Here is an 18895-nt window from a genome sequence, read left to right as displayed (position 1 = left end):
AGCTGAATATGATGGCTGATTTTGCCTGAAGCAAGGGAGAACACAAACTGTTCTCTCAGCAAAGCTGCCTCTGGAATATCCCTTTTCCAAACAGTTAACATTTAAACAGAAAGTTATAAGTGTTAATAAGCAGATCTTTCAGCTTTCACTCTAACTACAAATAAGCCATCAAATACCACACAGGCACTTCACAACACAGGCAAAGATTTCTACTTTCTCCCCAGTGATAAACTAATTTTGTCTCAGATTTAGCCCACAGGCAACAAAATGACCAGGACTTTCTCTGAGACCATGCAATCGTCAGGAATAAAGCAAAACCTGGCCAGAAGGCAAGCCAAGAGGAGAACTGCCAACCCTGCTCACCAGGCTGAGAAAGGGAGAAACGATTCCTTCTCAATCTCAAATCCACCCTTTAGTGCAACCTGGGCACTTGAGCAAAGCACCTACCTGGCATCTAAATTATGTTTATCCATACACAAAGTATTCGCCTGGTCTATCTGGACCGTGGTTTCCAATCGTGGTTTCCTAAAGGCTGGCTCCTCCTTTCCTCCCAGGAAGTGACATTTCTGATAGATTTGTTGCTTGAGGTGTTTTTAAGGAAGTGAAAACAAATAACAAAAGCTCTGAAGCATGACTGAATTTCTTACCTCAGAGCTGCAAGAGCTGCAGGAATGCTGGCCACAGCAAACATGAGAACACTACATTTAGGGATCCTAAAATCACAGGGATCAACTAGCCCAAAGTACATCCAACCCAAACTAAAGTGAAGATGTTTTCATCTGAGTTTTCACCTGGGGTAGGACAGCCAGTCCCTCCTGCGTTTATGAAGCAATGAAGGTGGCAGGTGAGGGAAATGCATAAGGAAAAATGCATTGACAAAAACAAAGAAAACAACAAAAAAAAAACCACCATTAAAACCAAATCCACGTTTTGTGGGTTTTTTTTTAGACCTGTGACTCCAGCCAGCATTATCCTGTGCACACTTTCTAGCATGGACACAGGCTGGTGGTGGGTGCACCCACTCAGCTGGCTCTATGGGTTGGATTTCTGGTGTCCTTTCAGAGGTGCCAGGTGGGTTTGGAGGATTTTCCAAGGCCACAGCAGCATATCAGAAGAGACAGGATCAAGTCTAGGAGAGCTACAGAAGTACTCACCATTTGCTGAGCCTCCACAGGCTGCTGTGTTACTTGTGTTGAACACCCCTGTGGTCTCTTACAATGAGTTAGTGACTCCCAAAACAAGGCAACTCCTTGAGAAAGGATTTGAGACTAGAGTAACTAAATGGAAAACCTATGTGTCTACTAGATGAGTTTCTGAGAAACAAAACAGACTCTTTAAAAAGGAATGACAATTTGAGATCTAGTCCTTTCAAAGCAAGGCTGAAAAATAGAAGTTTTACCACTGACTCTCCACAAACTGAAGTCCTGAATCCTTTTTCCCCTCTGCCCTCATTTGTTTGCAGGTAAGAGGCTGAAAAAAACCTGTCCAATTTTCTGTAACAAAGCAGCTGCCTGCAGAGCACCATTCACCAACACAGCTGAGCAGATCTAATTGCTCACTGCTGGAGGGCACAGTCCTGCGGATTTCCCAATCCTCCCTGCCCATGCACCAGTTTGACTCACTAAGAACCTCAGTGAAGGCAGTGAATAGTGTTCCCAGGATTAGTGAGCCGAGCTGACTCACTGAGGACATGGATGATTACCAGAGGTCCCTTCCTACCAACATTACTCCACAAGCACTGCAGAAAGCATGCCAGGGAACCACAAGGCACACAGGGCTGGAAATCAGGCAGGAAAGAAGCTTGTTCCTCTCTCTGAGAGAAAGCTCTGCTCTCAGAGGAGCTTAGCTGCCTGGTTGAACTGTGCTGTGCATAGCTGCTGCACTTACACTGCTGACTGCCACAGGGAGCTCACTTCCATGTGCCCATGACCCAAAGGGCTGATGGCAAAAGCTGCTGAAGCAGATGGTGGCAAGCACAACAGTCCTTACAGCAGCATGACTTGCAAGAAGCACATCCCAGCAGAAGGGGCTGCTTATCTGTTGGAGCTGCCTCCTTCCTAGGAGCATTTTGTCAATGTAATGGTTTTGTTAGGCTGCTAATGCAACTCCTTCAGAGATGGCACAATAAAAATCAAGCAGAGAGAGGCAAGTAGACAAATGAACAGAAGAAAGAGAACAGTCTTCTCTTTTTAACCTTTGTTAGGCCTTTGGCATGGTTTGTAACAGAACTGGGTCACTTTTCAGACAGAATTGCAGTATTTCAATTGATATATTTCATTTTAACATGAAGGTCATGCAAGAACAAGAACATTTTGAAACCTCACGTAGGCTACAGACTCATGCAACCTTCACTTACCGTGCCATAATCTGAGGTGAAGAGCACATTTCCATCGACGCATAAGCCAACAGTGCATGGCTGCAGCTGGTCCTGCTCCCGCAGCCATACCCTGGCACCCTGCAAAAACCAGAAGACCTCCCATTAGAAAGAACTGAAGCCTGCAAGATCGGCACAGGGGATGCAAACACCCAAGGAAAGCTGAGGGAAGCTGTGGTATTCAGAGATTACTTCAAAGCTACAGCTGCTTCAAATTTTTAAGCAAGTCCTACTTACATTTTCATAGAAATTGGGTTTGATTTTTTTTAACATAACACAAGAGAAAGACAAAGCAGTTTTAATCAGCTTCATGTGGAAATCAGCATAAGGAAACATCAATTTTATGGAAAGAGCCACGGAAAGATACAAGCACACAGAATAGTGGGTTCGACTGTCTAAATATTTTCAAGCTTAGGATAGCCAGTCATTAAAAGCCATTCTATAATAATAATAGGAAATGTAAATAAAGCATGTTTACAATTTTATACACCCACACATCATTGTAAGTCAAGATGCTTCCAGAAAGCATCAGCAACAACTAACTAGAGTTCACAGACCTCTGTTTGCCTCTCTTGCAAGAATTTCCTTTGGTAAACGACATGACTTGACAGTTTCTCTCGTATATATATATATATATATATACTCACTGATGTATATATGATGGTCTTGATGTATATATGCATAGTTTCACTCACGTTAAAACATCTTAAATTGCTCAGTGCCTTTCAAGACAACCCTGAGCACAAAGGCAGATTTCTGGCAAAACACATGCAGGGATCTGCAGGGTAAGCAGATCTGATCTGACAGTCTGCCTACCAAAAAAGTGCAGGGGAAATCAGTTTGCTGGGTTAGCCTCTTCTGCTCTGCCTGATGGTGGGACCTGGTACGATGGAAAGAGCAGATGAACAAAGGCAAATCAGGGAAAGCGTGACCTAAAGTTACACAGAATTAGCATAACGTGACACTGCATTTCAGTTATTGAAGACTAATCTGTTCCATGTCTTCCCACAGAAATCCCATAAACTCTACTTGGATAAATATTGAGAAAAAGCTGAAGTGCTGAACTGTTGAGTAATGTTAAGGCCATCCTGCTTTTCATCAATACATAGACCTACTTTATTCCTAATTTGTTTTCTACCCCTAAGTTATTGATTATAAAAGCCCTTCCTATCCTTTTTAACCTGTCAGCACCATTAGCTCTTTGCTTATAGGGTTATTATGTTTGAAGAGATGCCACGGTATTTCTGTATTATATTATACAACATGTGGAACACTAATTCTATTTTTAATGATTTATTTTATATTAGTTTAAGCTTTTTAAACTACTTTAGTCACTTTAAGCACTTTAGTACCCTGGGTTTTCCCTATTGTACAAGATGTGTATTGGCCAACCTCCAATCCTCCTAGTAAAGGAATTGGTTTTAATGACACTAAAAAAGGCCTACATAATTCCAGCTTTGCTACTGTGTTCTGTTCTAGAGTTTCCACAGCAGGCAGATTAACTTCACCTCACCAAGTGAATGAAAAACAGTAGTGCATCTGATCACTAAACCCAAGACAGTGTGCAAAGAGCACCCTCATGGCCAGTGAGCAATAGTTTTTCTGATGTTACAGATTCAAGATCCCAGAGAGCTGGTAAACAATGCACTGAATACAGATTTTGAGGAACTTCATGGTTCTTCAGATTCATGAAGAGGTCTTCATGACACCCTCTTACATTTTCTGAAACTCTTGATGCTTGAGACAAAGTGTCCTGAAGCATCTGGATAAGACATTGCTGTTGAAAAATCATCCATTTCTTAAATCACATTCTGACTATCCTGCCTAAACACATGGACAGCAACTTGCATTAGTAGATGATCTTTATGCTATTTTCACCAAAGGCTCCTACTACCATCACAGTATAGAGCAAAATGTCAAATAGCAAAGTTGTGTCTAGAGTTCCAAAAAGTGGGATGAAAGAAAACCTTTTCTAATACCCTCATTCCTATCAGTGCATCTCAATGCCTTCACATACCAGTAATGTAGGAGCACAGAGATGACAGCCTGCCATCAAGTGCAGTTTAATCAGGAGCCAGGCATGCACCCTCTTAGACACACTTCACCCCAATGCCATGGCAGACACACAAGCATTAGGAGTGTGCCATGCTCACAGAACCCTGCATCGTCTGTCCCTGCAGACCAGGGAGGTCTGGGTTACGGACACTTTCCACACTCTGAACTTGGAAATAAGTTTGGAGATAGAGGCAGCTGATAATCTTACACACAAGAGACACTCCACAGGCATGAATATTGTTACTTGTTAGGTACCATTTAGAGAGGAAAAGAGGGGAGATGGACAATGATTATCTCTCTGGTATCTTCAACACCTAGAAATTATCAGAAAGTCCAGAGTCACCCAGATCCCTTTGCCAGAAGAAGTCCATGTGCAAAAGTAGTAGTAGTCTCAAAAGGAGTTCTTTTGTACCATATTACACCATTTCCGACAGATTTATGGCAGATCCTTCTGTGTGATGCTAAGGAGTAGAAGACAACACGATGAAACTCCCAGGCTCTGTGGCATTTCAGCTGCCCAGAACTACTTACTTCAGTTTACTTTGATGTTGTAATTGTTTTTACAACAGCAATTGCCTCTACCCAGTAGAATAACTGCACCCATTTATGTTGTTTCCAAAAGGAACATCATGCTGAGACAGCCAGAATAGGAACCACAGAGCAAATAATTATTGTAACTTCTGCCCAGCATAGCCCCCATTTCCTGAAAGGCTGAGTTTGTTTTAGTGCATCTCCTTCCATCAGCCCCTTTTTCTAAACATGAAATTCCCCAAGGAGCCTTGGCTAAATACAGAAACAGATGGTGACACCAAAGAGACTGCCCCCACATCACTCCCCTCTCCCCCAGTACAACACATTTCATTGATCAGCTGAAAGGATTAAATTGAGCAGAAAGCTTCTTGAGGACTGCCAGGCAGCAAGGCAGAACTTCTATGGGAGAAGCAAGGGCAGCAAAGCAGAGATCCGCTGGCTTTGGGGGGGGCCGTACCAGCTGCCACAGGCACCGCAAATGACAAAATAACCCCTGCTCTCCTAGCACAAGAGTAAAAATCCTTCAGTTTTCAAACTGGGATATAGAGGGTCTCACCCAGATCCAGAGACAAAACAGTTTAACACAGTGAAGCAACAAGCAATCACTGATTTGGAGAGAACACCTTAAAAGACAGCTAAGGAACAGCAGTGATGATTTTGTGTAACAACTTTCCATCAAATAGAGCTGGCTGAATACTGATGATATAGCTAACTGGAGCCCCCTTATATAACAGGAATAGCCCATCCCCTCCCAATTCTTCTTTTAACTAGAAGTTTATTAGTAGGGTTGTTTTGCTTTTAAGGGGGTGCAACAACAGCAGATACTGAAAGAAAGAATCAAGCAGTCATGTACTGAAGTTCCTCTATCAAGGGTAGGCCACTCAGATGTTACATGAACTCTCTGAGATCAGCATCCTCATTCCTATGGCCTCAGTAACAATCTGTTCATGAACTGGCTTTGCCACAAAGTGCATAGCAAAGCACAATCTTGAAAACTGATCCCCTAGCATGGGGTTATAATTCAGAAAATAAAGTTGCTTCATGTCGAGAGCAGTGTTTCATCAGAACTGGCTCACTCTCACACCATGATGTCTTCCACTGCGGACAGTAAATGCTAAAATGCATTTTCATTTGTTCACATAAGACCTGGCACTTTGGGATCCTAGACTTCAAAATAAGTAACATTCCCTGGTATCCATGACATCAAGAAATCAATTGAAGCCACAGATTCCTTTGGCCTTCTGTGCCTTTTTTTTAGCAGGACTGATACCAGAAGTTATCTCTTGCATTCACATTCCTGCATCTGCATCTCAGCAGATGCATTATACGCTGTGTCAGCTGGGAAAGGATAAGAGAGATCGTGTGCACTGTGCCCCAGGGAAGGGGCATAGATGCAGACAAGCAGAGTGTGTATCCACCAGTGGGTGCACCCTCATCAGCTATCCAGCTGCTGAAGGTAAAGTAAGCTCCAGAGGACGAGACACAGAACCTGTGGGTGCCTTTGCCTCTCCAGAGCCTCCCAGCCCAGCAGGAGATACATTCAGAGACTGACACGAGCAAGCCACTGCTCTGCAACTACCACCCTTTAGAAACAAGTCTTCAAATCTTGTTCTCCTCTTATTTGTGCAGCCTGGACTACCCTTGAATTTTCATGCTCCCCCAGGATGTCTCTCTCTCCTGGAAACTCCTTCTTCCCAGGCACAAGCAAGGATGAGCTGCCCCAGCTGTACAGCATTGGAGGAGATTTAGCGGCGCTGCCTCTCTCTAACAGCACTCACACACCCCATTCCTCCTTGTGCATAAACCTGCATAACTCCCACAAGTAACATGCTCAGCAGGGGCTACAACTGGGATGGGTGTATCAATTTTTCAGGAGTTATTCAGAGAGCAAACACACTTTTTGTTGGAAGACACCTTCCAGGGTACAAAACATGTACACAGTTGTCCGCTATTTCCATTACAGGATGTTTTTGTAGGGTTTTCTTTGTGAATGAACATGGCTTTCAGCCTCCAGATCTACTTGCAAACACAACACTATGAGAAGCTCTTGCAGTGCCTAGTTTGGTTTGATCCCTGATCACTGCTGCAGACATTCTGCAAGAGGCAGGGATGCCTCAAAAATGTACACGTGCCCTGTAAGTCCAAACCAAAAATATCTGTGGGTACTTCAAGTTTTTCAGCTAGGCATCCAAGCCTTGTGTTTTTCCTGGTAATGGATCCATACGGCCCTAGGCTTGGAAGCAGCATTGTGCTCTCTTCCCAGCCTCAATGGGCTTTGTGGTTGTAACCACAAAGCAGAGATTGGGCTAGAAAGGTCCTTGTAATCGAGACAAAGCCAGGATCAGGTTTCAATAAATGCACTTTTCAACAGATTGATCTAGATGATCATGAATAAGTGATGGCAGAGACAGAAAGAGACGTGGCTAATGGATACAAGACTGGGGAGGGGGAAAGTCCCTGACACCCTAGACCGATATGGGAAGGAATGCAACCTTGATGTTTTTCTGATGTCAGGCTGCAGTGAAGTCATACAGCGAGTCCCTGGGTTGTATCTGATGAGTAAACCCTGCTGGAAAGGAGAGGCAGTCATGGAGGCCACAGGTAAGAGAGAGACAGAAGCAACAACAGCTGAGCTGGCAGCAGCCAACACAGAGAAGCTGGGAAGAGGTACACCACCTGCAAGAGCAGGAGCGGGGATAACAGGAACAAAAGCAGAGTTCTCGTGAGACATAAGGATGACACACCGCAGAGCAAAAAGGGTCTGGGCTGCACCTGGGAAGATCCTATGGTTCCCACACAGTAGCCCACGGAGTCTAGGCAGCCCCTGCAAGCCAGTGCAGCTCAGAGAGCTGAGCACAGAGCTGCAGCCATGGGTTTTGCAGCTCCAGAGCAGCAACCCAGGCTGAGCCCATGACTCAGACTAGTTCTGCCAATTAGCAGCCCCATTCCTTACTAATTAAGGAGCAATACCCTCAGTCTGCTAGCAGTTCTGCAGAATAGCAGTATCAGGAAAAGGTTTGTGCATTTTAAATCATTGAAGAGCAGTTCGTTACTTCTGGTCACTGATATATATGCACTGCTTCCCATCCCTCTTTTACCTCCCCCTCCCATCTGTTCTGTTCCTCTCTCCTCCCCCAGTTTGGCTGCTGCACAGTTTCTCTTCTCCCCACTCTTCCTGCATATGTCCCAACTTCAGATATCCTCCAGGAAATGCCTGGTCGTTGAAGGTAGTTCTTGATCTTCTCTAAGGAAGAACTACCAGCAACCACATCAGCTCCTTGCCCTGAGAGTGATGGGAGTGAACTCCCAACTGCTTCTACATGCTTCAAGGCTGTCCTTTGCCATGAGCACAAGGTGCACAGAGTGGAGGCAGGCGTGCATCCTTCCAGACTTTACTGCAAGATCCCTCCAGGCTCAGTTTAAGATGAGCTGCCCCCTGTAATTCTGCCCTGGGCAGTAGAGTCACTGCTCTCCTCAGGTGAAGCAACAATCCTACAGAGTTTGCAACCACCTGGGAACTTCTCACTAGCCTTAAAAATGCATACTAAATTTAGTTCAGTTCCTAAAAGCTAGCACCAACTCCATGCCTTCCCTACAAGCCCCTCCCCACCTAAAACTTGAATTAAAATTAGTTATTGCCCAGGGCACATTACTCATATGGGTACCTACAGATGTGCATTCCCTGTTTCTGAACATCTCTGACACATCACAGCAGCACTGGATTTCCCACATCCTCTCCACAGCCCTGAAAGGAAGGAGGCAACATGGCATGTGCAAAATCCCAGCCTGACCCTAGCAGAACTTTCACTGACAAGTTAGCAGCTCCAAACTGAACAAGAGAAGAGTTATCCCTGCCCTGTCCTCAACTTGGACACTGCTTTGGGTCAACTCTCTCTCTTGCCACCAAATACAGTGAGACAGCTTCCTTGCAGCTACCTCCTCTCTCAAATTTGGCCAATGGCTTCATGCTGAAGCTGGGCTGGTGGACAGCTGAGTGGCATTCGTGCTCCACACAGAAGAGCTCAGGGCCTCAGGAAGCCATGAGGATACAGCTATCTGTGACAGAGATGCCAGCTCCAGCACCATGCCTTCAAGCAGCCATAGTGCAATTCATTCTGTAAAAATCTCAGATGAGAGCCCCGAAGCAGTATTTCTTCTGCAGTGTTTATTATGCATGATTTGGGATTATATCCAATACCTTTCTGTATCTTTAACTTCAGTAATTCCCTGCCATGTGGACTTCCACCATCTACTCACACATTATATGGGAACACTTTTTAATCAGTCTCAACACTGTGAAGCAGAAAACCCCTTTGTCTTGCAGTCAGAGGTGGAAGAACAGAGGAATTCAATCCACCTTCTCTGTCTCATCCATTATTTTCTGCTCTTTTGCCGCGTCCCCCCCATTGGTCATTTCACTAATAAAGATTTTCAAACTCTTCTCATGAGACATCTGAGTGTTCTCAGTGTCCTTCCCTCAGACACCACACAGAAAGCAAGTGGAGTGCCTCTGAGCTGCAATGCACTGCCAGCCAACCCAAAATAAGAGTGAAAATGTGGAAAACTGGGGGAAACAGCTCATGTAAGAAAAGACAGCAAAGACAGAACCATATATGTTTCACTGTTTTCTCTTCTAAAATCACTGGGGACAAAGACCCGTGTTAGTAGCAACATCCAGCTACTAGATGGGGGCGGCAGCATTGTGAGTAACAATGGAGATATGTGTAAGTTTTTAATAAACATCCCTGGAAAGTACCCCTCTTGCATCACACTGAGATGCTGAAAGTGCTTTCCCATATATTACTAGATGGAAAAGATGTAAAATGTTTTAAAAATCAACAGTTCCAAGAGTTCCCAGAGATCTGTCCAGTAAAGTTTCCCACCAGCCTGGTAACACTGAGGAAATTCCAAGAGATTGGAAGGGTCAGAGCCTAAATGGGGGTGATAGCAGGATCATCCCAGTAACCACGGGTTGTTTATTCTGAGAACCCCAGGGAAAATACATAAGTTTTACCCTCAGTTTTTTCAGCTTAAGGATACTCTACATGTAATTGTTGTCCAGTGCCAGTCAGCACGTAAGAAGTCAAAAAGACTTCCTCCTTCTTTACATCCAAGCATGGGAGACAAATAGACTCTTGTGGCACTGCTCATGTAGAACACAGTATTCTGATAAAAGTCAGCCCATGAGGAGCAAATAGTAGCAAAGGGATCTCAAAACAATTCTTATGAATGGGAAAAATCATGACTAATTGAGCAATTTTCTAACAAAATTCTGCAGAGACAGGATTTTGTATTCTCATCAAGGACCTAAAATCAAAATCAGTACTAGCAGATGCCAACATCTGGGAATCAGTAAGTACCCACAAAGATGAGACCATTAGAGCACTATGGATTCCACAGCCTGCTTGTTTAAACTAAACAGGATTAAAATACAGCCAAACTGAAAGGTCAGCTTCAGGAGAGAAGGAATGCAAGGAGCACTTCAAACAGAGGAATGTCTTCTGGAAACTCACAGACCCAAAGAGGATTGTGCATTGTTGCACAGAAACTCTCAGGACATTTGGCTGCAACAAGAGCTGATGCATGTCTGGGACGTATAAACAGGAGTAAGGAAGTTGACTGTTTACTTACACTTTGAGGTGTGAGAAAAGAAGCCTTCCAGAGAACATCTAAAAGAGTCGGACATTTTTGCTATTCAGAAAGAACCCCTGTAATGCAAGAGTACTTGTGAAAATGTTAATGTCATTATGTAGATTTGCCAGAGCTAGGGCTGCCCTATCTAGCAGAGACACTGATAGCAGGGGGAGCACAACAGCATGCGGCCCAAGCATGGGCTGCAAACCTCACCTTGATCCCTGCATACTGAACTACACCTTGGTAAAAGCACATGAATGCCAGCAGTACTGAGGCTGCTGCTTTGCTATCTGCTGTCTCACCTTTGCCAGCAGCAAAGAGGCAAACTGGTGCTGGAGAATAATTTCTTGCGGATAGAGAAGTTATTTAGGACGAAACAACTCTCATGAAGCAGTGGAAAAGTAGGATCCAAAAATGGATGGAGCTGCCAGACATTTTAGAACTGAAGCAGGATTTATTTTAAAACAAGGTTGTGTAACCACTTGAAGAAACTGCAAAAAGCGGGGGATCCTCCAGAAATAAGAAGCCTTTCCATAAGGTATGATTCAGCCAAATCTTAATCATTGGCTCAAGACACAGGTAGCAGGAGTCAGCACTAATACACAGCCTTGGTCCTAACCCTAATTTCCACCTTCTTATCAACATATGCTGGTCACTGTATATATAAGAGGCTCTGCCACCGGTTCAGTTGCTATGATAATTATTGCATTTATAAGAGTCCCCCAGATGCTGTGCCAAGCAGTACATGGCAGACAGGCCCTCCGGAGGTGTTTTTACTGGGACTCAGCTCCACAGCACTGCTGAGCTGTGTGCAACCTCAGACAGAAATGAGGAGACAGAACAGTAGAGCTTAGGGTAACTGGAGGATAACCAGGAAACAGACTCACAGAAGTTTCAGTCTTAATGATCACATTTAAACAGCTTGTACCTTCTCCTTGAAGCAAAATGGGAAATAAGAAATTGTGAAACATTTCTGATTATTATGTAAAAAAATGAAAAAAAAAAAAAAAGTGAGGCAAGAAGTGAAACCAGAGCTGTACGAGGGTGGTTTTGGAGGCAGTGATGGGGCAGCTAGACTGGCCCATGGAGACCTGGCTGCTCTTCAAGTGGGGGCTCCCATCCAGTGCCTGAGCCAGCTCACCCTCACACCTCTGATAGTACCTGACAAGGTCACAGCTCATGCAGTCTGGCTCCAGATGAATGCCCTAAGGAGAGAGCTAGCAGGACTCCCTCCCTTCCGCCAGACACTTCATGTCACCTTTGGCACAAGAGCTTTCTTCCCCACAGCTGTGGCTCTGGAACAGGCAGCCAGGCCCTTTTGCCCCACCTCTGCCTTTCCATCGCTTAAACAGTTTTGGGGGGATGTGGCTGGGATGGAAGATTCTGCATGTAAGAACATCCATGCTACACTAGCCCCATGGATATCTTCAAAGACAGTGGTACTTCTCTTCAGCTGAACTACACAGACTAATTAAATACAGAGGGGTTGCTCTGTTTGGTATTGACTCAGAGAGCACCACATACGCAGCATGGATGTAATAGTTCACATTTCTCTGTCTCTTCCCAGTCCCTCCGGATACTCTTTTCTGAGAGCTCACAATATTCTCTGTAAACTCTAAGAGGAGGTCATCGGGGAAAGTCAGCAAAGCACATGCTCCTCAGAGGAGGAGAGAGGGTTGGTGGGAATACTTCATGGAGCAGCCTCATTTCTGAAAAAGATGATGCTCTACCTACTATTTCCTTCCTAAGACAACAGTAACAGTTGTTAACACATAGGCACTCAGCTCACTGTTATCTGGAAAGACAGCACATCACTCATGGTCAGCATCAACTCACTCAGCTGAACCATTTCCCTTATCTCAGACGAGAATCTCTGGAAGAATCTTCCAGCATGCTCCTCTCTCACAGGAGCTCCACCTTCTCCCATGTGCAAGGAGCATGGGGAGGCCAAACCAAGCTGTTGAGAAACCCAATCTAGCATGCCACGTACAAGCCCTCCCCAACAGTACAAGCTGGGCTCCCTGGGGACACTGATCTCTGAAAGATGCATCCAGGCAGCTTCAACAGCTTAAAGCTGGTGAGAATCTCATGTACAACCAAAAATCAGAGCAGTCCTATACCTGCTGCACCCATGAATAAGGCAGGCTCTATACTGCAAGGATGCACGCACAGACAAGTCACTTCAGTTCTTCTCCTTACCCATGCACTCTGTCTGCAAATGTTTACACACCGGAGTTTACTCCAGGACTGAGGAACCATCAGACGCTTGGAGGACAGCATGTACAGTTGAGTGGCCAGCAAACAGCTCTGCTGACCAGCTGATGGTTTTGTGGAGTAGTCAGACAACTTCCCACTTGCATCCAGTAGTCAGCGCATGCGCACAGCAGCCAAGGCAAAGCTGCCGGAGCACAAGAGACCTGCGAGAGCTGCTTGCTCCCAACCTCAGTTTGGGACCAAGAAAGCAACTCAGATGCACACATGGTGGCAACTCAGGAAGCCCTCTTCCTCCTCCATGGACTTGACTTTGAGGCTCCACCCTGGTCTGCACGTGTCCCTGGGGAAGACAGCTCCTTTCCTCACCTCCTCTGCAGATGTCCCAGGCAACAATGACAAGAAGGGCTGTAGCCAGGGTATGATGTGGGACAGTAAGTGAAGACCATGTCAGTTGTAGAGAAGACAGCTCAGACCACCACAGCAACGCAGGATATGAGCACAAGATCCCCCCAGCCTTTTTCTTACCATGTCAGAAAGCTTAGGAACTTAAGAGGATTTATTTTACAACACAGATGAAAAGCCCTGCAATTCACCAAAAGAGTAATGAAGAAAATTGTTTAATGTTTATAATACCAGCACTTCATGCCAGCGGCACAGAACAGAAGGAGCACCTTTGACTCCACTGGATGCTTCTGCTCAGTGCAGGCTGACCATAAGGCCGTACTGACTGGTCACTGCAACTGGAGAGCAGAGAGGGATGGGATGGGAGAAGTGTCTCCTTTAACCCTGGCCACAACATTCCTGCTCCTTGGGGAAAATTGGAGAGCGAGTCACATCCTCTGTGTCACCCTACATCCTGCCCGCACTCCAGACACACAGGGAAACCATCATCCGTCACCATGCCACAGCCCTGGTCTCCAGGGCCCCTCCTCCCTGTCTGGGCACAGGACCCCCTGCAGCAGCCAAGAAAGGAGATGAGGAAGCACACATCATCTCAGCTCCTCTGCTCACACTCAGCTGGATCAAAGGTGTCATCCATCACACCTCTGATCCATGCTGCACACCAGACCTCGGATGGCAGAGGCACACCCCTTTGTGCTGGACAACTTGCTCAGAATGAAAGCTTTCTCCCCCTTGGGACACCACAGGGGAAGAGTGATGGCAGCATGCACCCAAACAACTCTGTCCCCGGGGTCAGCAGTCAGAGGAGGGCATGCCGCATGTGAAGCCCTCCAGCAGCACCAGTCTGGCACAACTGGCCAAAACTATTCCCCCCTTGGAAGAGCCAGGACAATAAGTAGGTTTGAACCTATCACTAAGCCACTTACCATAGATAAACTTCAAAGAATAGAAACTCCTTTGGTTCACAGCATGCTGAGGGCAGAACAAGGGAAACTGGGAAGACTCATGGCATCCCCAACTAACTCCAGACAGTGACCACATTGCTGAGCATGGTATCTAAATGCTGCAAGCACAGCATGGGAGCCTGCAAATGCAAGACCAACAACATGCTGGGGTTTAAGCTATCCATTGTCAGAGATGACATATATCCCCTGGGACAAGCTTGGCTTCTGCTGCAGCAGAGAGGTGGAGCAACTCCCTTCTGCACAGGCGTTGCCCTCCCACCAAGAACCCCCCACAGAGAAGGAGGAAGAGCGGCTGGGGTGCAGCAAATGCCAAGCATTCCCACTCCAGGGAAGCCACGTTCCCTCTCTCCCACCCCCACTGCCTTTCCTGCAAAGGAAAGCTTGATGCTTTCCCACACGTGCTCGCCCTGACTCTCCAGGCTTGGCCACCTTGCTTCACCAGGGTTTAAGCCTGTGATTTATGAGAGATGTAAGACTCCTAGAGAGTCTCTGGCTTCAGGACTGCCCCTCAGCCTTTCCTTGGAAATCCATGGTAGAAACATGCCTGAACAACTGGAACTGGACAAAGCCGGCAGTTCTCTGCTGGGTGCTACTTGCTGAGACATGCACCTCTGGGCATCCCCTCTCCAGCCTCTCATTACCATCAGGCACTTCAGGCTCCTTGGTGGCTGCTCCTGTTGCAAGGGGCCTGGAGGTTCCTCGTGACAGAGGGGTGGGCATAAAGGCTCTGGTGAAATGGCCCTTTGGGAAACCGTGGCCTCCATCTGATTAGATACAAGCAGCCCGGGCTTCCAGGAGCAGCAAGTTAATCAGTTAATGGCTGAAAGGATCCTGGGTGATGCACTGCACATGCCATGGGGCAGCCCCAGCAGCACAGCCCCCAGGGCAGCCACTCCTTTCTCTCTGGGGCCAGATCTCGGAGAACATCTGTTCTGATAAAGAAAGTACTTCACCAAGGAGGAAGCAGGCCTGGGCATCCATCAGCTGCTCCAGCACCCTAACCAGGGGCTGCTCCTGGGAGGGCTGCCAGTTCCCCAACCGCACCCAGGACACAGCAAGGGCCAGACACTGGATTTAATGGTGTGGAAACCAACCAGGGTTTGGAGGGGGTGGATGTCTGATGCCCCTGGCCCCAAACAGGAGGCTTTCAGAGCTCAGCTGCAGACCTCAGGATGGCCCCATTACCCCACAGTGCCTGCCATGCCCACTGCCAGTGCCATGGGCACCCACTGTCACCCGTGGGGCCAGCAAGGGCTGCCCCAGCCTTGCACCCCCTGCCCCTCACAACCAAAGGCAGCATCAGGCTAGCCTAGAAACCTGCATATGCTCAGGCAAAGAGAAAGGCAGAAATAATTTCGGGGTGTCTGGGTTGTGCACAGCACCAGCACATGCATTATGGCTGGGTATCGCTTCCCCACGCCCTCCCCCGGGCAGCACTGTGCCCCACACGGCGGCTGTACACACCCAAGGCCAGAGCAGTGGGGCAGGCACAGGATCAGAGCCCACGCCGAACAGGTAGGAGCCTGGCTCCGGAGCCGGTCCTGCCCGCCAGCGTGAAGGTGACTGGGCAGAGGTACCGAGGAGGCAGAGGACCAAGGCGGATGCTCCCGTTGCACGCTTCCCCGCTCCGCACCGGCTCGGCTGTGGCCCGGTGCCACAAGCGGCGAGCCGAGCCGTGACATGCACACACAGGCAGGAGCAGGCTCCGGACTCTTCAGTCGCTCCGGGGGATTTAAGCAGCATGCGAGCAGTCTCTGGGCAGCCATGACTATCATGCGACAAATCCCCCCAGCTCGCAAGCAGCCCTCAGCCTGGATTGCTGGAGCCGCACATCACCAGGGCTCTGGCTCCCCTAACCCGGTCTGCTCCCCACAGGGGCTGCCCCGTGCCGCGCTGGCCCCGACGGGCGCTCGGCGACAAACCCCCCCTCACCTCAGCGCTCAAGGAAAAGTGCGACCGGGACCGCCCGGGCGAGGGGCAGCGGCGGCCCTCGGCTCCGGGGACAGCCAGCCCGGGGCAGCGCCTCGCAGCCCCGACCCTGGGCACGGCGTCCCGGTGCTCGTCCCACCCGGGATGTGACCCTGCGGCCGGCCTCGGCCAGGCTCCCGCGCCTGCCGCAGCCCCTGAGCAGGGGCGAGCAGGCGGAAAGGCAGTCCCGTACCGCCGCCGGTCCCCGCCGCTGCCCACCTGGCGAAGAGCGGCGTCCATCGGCGGTCTCGCCCTGCACAGCGCTGCCCGCCGGCTCTCAGCTCCGCATCGTCGCGGCCGGGCGGGCACGACTCTCCGGCCCCGCGCCGCGCTGGCTCCGCCTCGCCGGCAACGGGGAGCGGCCGCGCCGTCCCGCTCCGCTCCGCCCCGGGGCGCGGGGAGCGCGGCCGCTGCGGCGGTGGCGGCGGGGGGGAGGGTGGGGGGTGAGCCTTGGCGTGTGCTGAGCATGTGGGAGCAGGGGGGCTGGTCACACTGCGGGGGGCAGCTCCGGGTACAGGGCGTGGTGATGCTGAGAAAGGTTTGGGGTTCTGGAGGCGCCGGCGAAGCCAGTGCTGCCAGCGGATCCACGGCAGGGAAGAGGGACCACCTCTGGACATAGCCACAGCGGCCAAGTGCCGGTCTCCGAAGAGCAACTGATGTCAGATAGAATAGCTAGCCTTTGGGATTTGGGATCCCTTCAGCCGTTGTCATAGCAGGATATAGTGAGAGAGACCATTAACAACCATTCTGCCAGAGCTCCAAAATCATGTCTCTGAGATCTGGAAGAGCTGGCATAGAGCAAGAGGCTGGGTGAAGTTTGTCAAAAAAGTGCGTCCATATATTTCACTAGAGCCTACACCGTGAGGGTGTTTCTTGCAGGAAGAAATTATTTCTTTATTCTGAAAGGAAGGAGATCTAACAGCAAGAGGGGGGACAACACAAATTTGAGGTTGTTGTTTGGGGTTTTTTGTTATTTTTGTCAATAATGTGCTTTTTAACTACTTAAAAACACAGAGAGGGTTCCAAGGGAAATCGCAGTATCTTGTCCAATCTCTGCCACAAGACAAAGTCACACCTAGGCCACTGTCTAACCCATGATGACCACCCCACCAGCCTCTTCCACTTTCACTATCTGAACCTTTTGATAAGGATTTCTAATGTATGAGTCACTGTCACTGTGTCCTTCCATTTTGATACCACACCACTGAGAGCTACCCTGGGCATGACTACCCAGCCTCTTTTGTACTTGTGTTGGTTTAGCTTAATCTACACCACTTTTCCTGTTTTATGAAAACATCACGCAAGACGGTGCCAGAAGTCTGACTACAGCCCTTAACTCACATCTAATACTTCTGTCTGCATGGCCAATTACCTTGTGAGTCTAGGCGATTAGATCAACTCAACAGCAATGTATCCTTGACAGTCCTCTCTGCAGCCACACATTTGTCATCAGGCTGTTTCTGCCACCACCAGCCTTCTTCCCACAGAAGGGCAGTTCCTCCTCTGCTACTGCTGCTTCTGCAGACCATTTTGGCTGTTCATCTACTGGATGGTCACCGCAGGGGGCTGTCTAGCTTCTCACAGCCATGGGGAAGTTGAGGAGCACAACTCTTCTTTACTTCTGCCTGCCTGCCAAGGGTCTCCACCAGCACACATCTCCAGATAACCCTTCCCAGATCTCTTCAATGGAGAAACTTTGGTGGTGTTTCTTGACTTCTAAAGCTATCCATCAATGGATGACCCTCACAGCTGTATGTCCAGGGAGACCTGACAATGAAATTACAAGCTAACAGCAAACCTATTCCCAGCAAACTCGCCAAGCAGTCTAAATGGACTCATCATAAAGTTGGGGCCCTACTCTTCTTTCTTTGGACAGGGTCCTTGTGATCTCCTTTTCCCTTTCCTGTTCATCACCTTCCATAGGGTGCTGCAAGGCTGAGTTCCTACGCACACCATGGAAAAATACTCTAAGCCCATCACTGCTGTAGTTCCCACATGACAGACCTTTCTGCAGCTCTGAGGCAGGGGGCTAACACCTTGGAAAGCCCAGGGCAGGGTAAGGAACCAGACTTTCAAAAGACCAAGTTTCTAGTTGAGTGACACCTTCTAAGAGAGAAGAAGAAGGTGGCTTGACAGAGTCCTCAGAACAAAGCAGCTTTCCAAACAATCGAGGCAATAAAAGTCACATTCCTCAAATGCAGCGGCAGTGGCTGATGCTGTAAGCCTTGTGTTCTATCAGCCTAGTAGAAAAAGTAGCAAGAATCTCCATAAGAAGTTTATGCCTGATATTTGCTCCTTTCTGTTACCAGATTAAATCACTAGTCCTACATTCACACAGCCCAGCTGGAAACAGCAATGCCTGAACTGTCTCCTAACTCTCAGTGCTGCTCACCAGGAAAAGCTACATCCATCTGCTTCTTCACAGGTCTTTGACAAGCAGGTGAGCTCTTATCTGCCATCGCTGCCACCCAGACGCTGCTATCGCCATGTGCCTGGAATCTTACCCCTGCCACCCCAGCAGCTCCAGGGGTGGCTGCCACATCAGCGACATAGTGAACATGAAGCAGTCAACAAGGGCTGGCATGGCACCCCCATGCAGGACAAGCCCAGGACCCCTCTCCAGCCCATCAGCTCCTCTCCCTGCCTCTTACCCTGAGCCTGGTGAAGTGGCGCTGCTTGCACGTGCAACAAGTAACGCCAGCAACCTGCTGAGCTTCCAACTCTCCTGTCAGCCCAGCTGCTGATGGCTCCG

General features: G+C 48.3%; 1 protein-coding gene across 1 annotated transcript in view; it reads right to left on the bottom strand.

The window, feature by feature from the left end:
- Window positions 1-16494, bottom strand: part of LOC133215025 (unconventional myosin-X-like) — a 94846-nt gene extending 78352 nt beyond the window's left edge. Inside the window, exons 1-2 of the mRNA XM_061358642.1 lie at window positions 16363-16494; window positions 2357-2455 (exon numbers count right to left, since the gene is read on the bottom strand). Coding sequence (XP_061214626.1) covers window positions 2357-2455; window positions 16363-16383 — 120 coding nt within the window. The 5' untranslated portion in view covers window positions 16384-16494. The remainder of the gene's footprint in view (window positions 1-2356; window positions 2456-16362) is intronic.
- Between the last annotated feature and the right edge of the window lie 2401 nt (window positions 16495-18895).

Source organism: Neopsephotus bourkii, unplaced genomic scaffold (assembly GCF_033783945.1).
Source record: "Neopsephotus bourkii isolate Nb327-2 ecotype Australia unplaced genomic scaffold, CSIRO-AGI_Nbou_v1 NB_951, whole genome shotgun sequence".
Taxonomy (NCBI): Eukaryota; Metazoa; Chordata; class Aves; order Psittaciformes; family Psittacidae; genus Neopsephotus; species Neopsephotus bourkii.
The sequence above is the reverse complement of the archived record's forward strand: the minus strand, read 5'-3'. Positions and strand labels throughout refer to the sequence as shown.